The 5,254-nt window shown below is 54.9% G+C and overlaps 3 protein-coding genes; 1 reads left to right on the top strand and 2 right to left on the bottom strand.

The window, feature by feature from the left end:
- The first annotated feature begins 1,077 nt into the window (after positions 1 to 1,077).
- On the top strand, positions 1,078 to 1,719 carry CHC_T00000875001 (hypothetical protein). Its single transcript, XM_005711031.1, has one exon. The coding sequence runs from the start codon at positions 1,078 to 1,080 to the stop codon at positions 1,717 to 1,719; it is 642 nt and encodes a 213-aa protein (XP_005711088.1).
- Positions 1,720 to 2,951: 1,232 nt separating this feature from the next.
- Positions 2,952 to 4,499, bottom strand: CHC_T00000874001 (hypothetical protein). Its single transcript, XM_005711030.1, has one exon. It carries the CDS (start codon positions 4,497 to 4,499, stop codon positions 2,952 to 2,954), a length of 1,548 nt encoding a protein of 515 aa, XP_005711087.1.
- A 98-nt stretch (positions 4,500 to 4,597) lies between these two features.
- On the bottom strand, positions 4,598 to 4,979 carry CHC_T00000873001 (hypothetical protein). XM_005711029.1 is given in 3 exon segments: positions 4,598 to 4,674; positions 4,675 to 4,727; positions 4,742 to 4,979. 2 exon segments carry the CDS (start codon positions 4,977 to 4,979, stop codon positions 4,675 to 4,677), a joined length of 291 nt encoding a protein of 96 aa, XP_005711086.1. The 3' UTR covers positions 4,598 to 4,674.
- Between the last annotated feature and the right edge of the window lie 275 nt (positions 4,980 to 5,254).

The following is a 5,254-nucleotide window of genomic DNA, read 5'->3' as shown; positions in this document are numbered from 1 at the left end:
CAGGGCCGCCGGCTCCTCGTCCTCCGACAGGTTCACAAGCGCAGACAGTGCTAGCGCAGTGCGATTCGCTGCTCAGCAGCAGCAGCAGCCGCAGGAGAACGTCGCTCGCGGCTGTCGAGCCAATCATCCGCCGCAGCACCGCTGCCGCCGGCGCGTATGTTCTCTCCGGGATCGCGCTGCTCGCGGTCGCGTGGGGAGCGCGTGCTGTCCGTGAGCAGGGAGGACAGCGCCGGCAGTCTGTCTTTGTCCACGGTGGAGGTGAGAGGGAAGGAGTGCAGACAGAGTGGCGAGGGAGAAGGTCGCGGGATGGGTTTCGAGTGAGCGTGCGACTACGACTGAGGGTGCGATACGAGGGTGAGTATGAGTGTGAGTACAAGGATGCGATGGTGAGTACGAGGGGAATGTACTTCATTTGGTTCTCACCGGTGGGGCAGTTCTTTCCGAAGCATCAAACAGCCAAATAACGAAACAACCAAATTCTAGGGAGCCAATCAAATTACAGAAGAAGTGTGCCAAGTGTTGTTATTTGATGATTTGATTTGATTGCGTACCGGTGGGGATGCTCTGAGAGCATCCCCACCGGTAGTGGCTATAAGTTATAAGTTATAACCGGTAGTGGTTATAACTTATAACCACTACCGGTGGGGATGCTATGATTGTCGGTCAGTGGTTATCACAATCATGGACCGCGCCGAGGCCACGTGGCCCGACGCACCCGCTAAGAGCCTCTACTCGGCAAACATCTTCAGCCCCGCCCTGCGGAGCGAGCCCAACTCCACGTCCACGAGCTCCGGCGATGAGAAGGGCCTCTCCGCCGCAGAGCGGCAGCAAGCGGTTGGTGACATTGGGCACCACACGGTGACCAACTACTACCGGTGCACGTTTGACGGGGCGGAGATTGAACTGGACAACTTTCGCGGGTGCTCCATGCAGCCGGAGCAGGTGGTCTTATTTGTGACGGATGACGACTTTTTCAAAAGAGCGTCGCTCGTCGCGGAAGACCCCCTCAACCAGGTAAGGGTGGAGCTTCTCGCGCCGCGGCCTTCGACGTCGTCATCATCATCATCCTCGTCACTGATGCTGGACGAGCGCAAGACAGGCGTCACGGCCGACTTATCGCTGAAGAACATCTCCGTCGTGGGCGGGTGCGCCGTGGTACAGGCGGTGGTAACGGCGGTGAGCCTAGGCGAGGCGGAATTCGTGCAGGCGATTTACCGAGACACGTACCTTGCCAAGCGCGCGGTGGCACTCGACGTACCGCGCTCCAAGCTGCCGTTCTACCCACTGGACAAGCAAACCAAAACGTTGCTGCGACAGATGCCGTCGGCGATGTGGGTGGTGTCAACCAGCGCGGCCCACGGGGAGGATCTGGCGATGACGGCGACGTCCGTCACGGTGCCTGCGGCGGCGCGCGGGATGATATGCTTCAATGTGGGGCACTCGAGCGCGTTCTACGCGGGGCTCGGCGGGGTCGGGGCGGGCGTGAGGCTGTTCGCGCTTTCGACAAGGCAGAAGGACATTGCCGAGCGGTACGTGACGAGGACACGGGTGGAGGAAGAGTGCATGGTGGCGGCAAGTTGCACGATTGAGCATACCGAGGATGTGCAGGACCATCACATTGTTTTGACGAAGATTGACGGCGTCAAGGTGCCGGAGAAGGACGAGGAGGGGTTGATGCCTTTGGTTTGGCAACACGGAAAGTTGATCACGGAAAGTTGATCACGTAGCGGTAGGCGCCGGGTGCTGAGAGTCGGCCCTTGTGCGCTACAGTATTAAATTATATAAACGCTTTTTTAATTGAAACATTTTAATTGAAACAAGGTCTTGAGCAAAGAAAAATGCAGCAACTCACAACTCAGAAATGGCCATTAGACTCGCCCCTCCCGGTGCACCGCCGTTCCCATCGCCGCCCTCTCGTTTCCCCCCCTTTCTATCCCGATCGCCTCCGCCGACGACACCCTCATCCTCACTGAAGGGAACGTCATCCAAGCCCTCGACGGTGAACAAAACACACACTCGTTCTCTCGTTCTCCCGCCATTTTTTGTACACATACAAGTATGTGAAATGTATTGCAGAAGGGACTTCACTATACATGTATATATCACATTCAGGTTGCAACGTGTTTCTGACTGTCGTACCTCCGGTGAGTGAGAATGTCCGGCGAGCAAGAATGGCCGCGGCAGGAAACAATGTCGTCTCTGGCCATCCCACCGAGCACAAGGAAGAGTGCCTGGCCTCGGTCTACTTGATGGTGTAACCACAAACAAGTGCTGATCGGATAGCCACGGCGGTATCCCGTACCCCTGTCTTCTTCCTCCCTGTTTCCAACCATCTCTTAAGAGATCTCTTAAGAGATGGTTGGAACAGGGACACTCAACACACTTACACATTAATACACATTAATGTGTGAGTGTCCGTGCACGAGCAGTTGCCCGTGTCCAAACAACCCAAAACCTCCATTTCACACAACCTCTTCATGCTCCATCATGCTCCCCCCACCACTACCAACAAGCCACAGCCTCCCGACCACCGCCCGTCTTCGACGCTACACATGCCGTCAACCTCAACGCTAACACTGTCAACGAAGTTTCTAATACCTGACAAAGCAAAACCACCGCAAATCCGCCGTGCATATCTTGAACTTCATACTACAACGACTGATATCGCATGTGCCTGTTCCGCCTCCAGTTTTGTTTGCTGGTCTCGCTACGCGCAGTCTCTACTATTCCCCGCACACTGACGCAACTGCGCGCGACACATAGAAAAGATGTACCGGCTACTTTTTTTGCGGAGGGGCATCGAGGCGTCGGGTAACTAGAAACAACTTCAAATACATACAAATTTCTCCTGGCACATCATCCCTTACTACATATACCGTGGGTACAACCCCTCCTGTCCTGGCCGGGACATCCCCTTTTGCCTAGTGGTTATTCACACACTCACAATCACACTACTGCACGAGCTCGTAAAAGTACAGTTTTGCTCCTACCTGGATCGCAATGTGCCGACCTGAAGTAGAACGGAACCAACGATATCCCGCAACGGTTGCTAGGCGGATTTCGTCATCTCCTGTCTTGTAGAACACTCCATCTCCCTTTTGCCGAATCCTCAGTTTCCTCTCCAGTTTCCTCTCTAGATCCGCCGCCGTGAGTTTGCCCTCATTCGTATCGATGAACTGGCGCAGATCGCTCTCTTTGAGATACCCAACATCATCGTATTGCTTTTCGCAGACAGCGCTTTGACTCGTCACGGACAGGATTTGTAACGTTTCTCCACACAACGTCGCCATTCGCGACCCGTCCCGGAACCAAGCAATCTGCCTTAGATGTTCTTCACTGTTTGTGCTATACTTTAACATCACCCCTGTCTCAATATCCCATATCGCAAGCTCTCTTCCAATTCCAAAGGCTACGCGTCGCCCGTCGTCAGACCATTCCAGCGCATGGGGTGGTACCATAAACTCATAATATTGGCACTGGTACCGATATGTTACACCTGTCTCCCAATTCCAGATCATAACTCCGACTCTGCTTGGTTTCCCATTTTCATCAATTTCAACATATCCAGTTGACGCGATCCACTTGTCATCTGGAGACCACTTCACCGCATGAGGGTACAGAGCCCGCGCACCAGAGAACGGAGCCCGCTCAACAGAGAACGAAGCCCGCACACCTTCTTCACCTTCTCTCCAGGGCCGCTTCACAAAGTTGAACCAATCTATGTGAACTTCGTCTGCAAATTCGTCTGAATACCACTCAAGCAGACCGCGGTCCGCAGCCCATTTCAGGCCGACCGAATCTGGGACACGTTCGGGGGCATCGCCCATCGTCTCTCCTGTTTTGGCGCCCCGCAGCACGACCCCGCCATCTGTATGCCCACATGCCACCCTGATCGCCTCTCCCGTTCTGGCGCTTAACAGCACGACCCTGCCGTCGTTACTCCAACTGCCAAGCGCGATCTTCGTGTCGTTTCCAGCCCACGCCATGCACCCGATCCACATGTAGGTGTCCGTGATTCTCTCCCATAACTTGTTCCCAGTCTTCCCGTCCCACAACCCCATCCTCCTTCTAAACGACACGAACACCCTCGTCCCATCATTGGACCAACATGCTTTCGCGCCACCATCCTTGGCCCAGCTGGCCCAGTCTTCCCCGCCTTCCCACAACTTGTCGCCCGTCTTGCTGTCCCACATCGCAAACGTTCCATCTCTTGCTGCCGTAAACACCCGCTTGCTATCTCTAGACATCTCCAGACAATGCACAGGGCTTGCGTGTGTCTCAGCATCCCCCCACATCTTCTTCCCCGTCTTCACATCGTACATCACTACGTCTCCGTCTCCAACCACAGTAGCACATATGTCATCGCTTGACCACGCAACAGCCGTGAATTCTTGCCCTTCCTTGTTGACCTTGTCGACTTCCTCTTCCTCCTCCTGCACCCTCTCCACATTATCCCACCTCCAAATGACAATATTGAAATTCTCATCCGCAGAAAACATCCGCTTTCCATCTTCTAGCCAGCCCAAGACGCCAACACGCGACCCGCGTGTCGCGATGTGCCGCCGTACTTCTGCCCCGGTCTCTGTGTCCCTCACAGAAACCTCCCCGCCGTCACCGGAAGCAGCCAACCATCTCCCATCCCCGGACAGAGATATTGCCGTTGCCAAAAAATCATCAAATTTCGATATTCTCTTCCCCGAGCGTCCGTCCCATACCGACACCACACCCTGATCGTCGCCACAGTACTCGCCACAGCACAACAGCGTCCCGTCCTCCGACCATGAAAGACAGCGAACGCGTTTCAAAGGCGCGCTTTCCGCGATACTCCTACCAGTCTCCCCGTCAAAGATCCACAATCTTGCTTCAGATTCCCCCATCTGGAACACGCACGCGACCCGCTTTCCATTCTTCGACCACGAAATCAACCACTTGGTCCAATCGGTTAGTCGAATACTCGGCAAGCCAATCACCCGAACCATCTCCCCTGTCTCTGCACACAGTATCAAAATTGACCCGTTTGAGCCGCATTCTCCCGTGCACGCCAACCGTTTCCCGCCCGGTGAAAGCGATACTTTCTTAACAACATGGCCCCCCATATTCGCTGCCTCCTTGATCTTCACACCTCTCTCAACATCCCATAACACAGCCACACCATCTTCTCCCCCAAACGCTACTCGCTTTCCATCCCCCGTCAAGTCAAAAGGGCGACAGCCCAGGTGCCCTACATCCACTTCCTGTCCGACTCGCTTTGCTG

The sequence above is a fragment of the Chondrus crispus genome, genomic scaffold (assembly GCF_000350225.1).
Source record: "Chondrus crispus Stackhouse genomic scaffold, scaffold_670, whole genome shotgun sequence".
Lineage (NCBI taxonomy): Eukaryota > Rhodophyta > Florideophyceae > Gigartinales > Gigartinaceae > Chondrus > Chondrus crispus.
The sequence above is the reverse complement of the archived record's forward strand: the minus strand, read 5'-3'. Positions and strand labels throughout refer to the sequence as shown.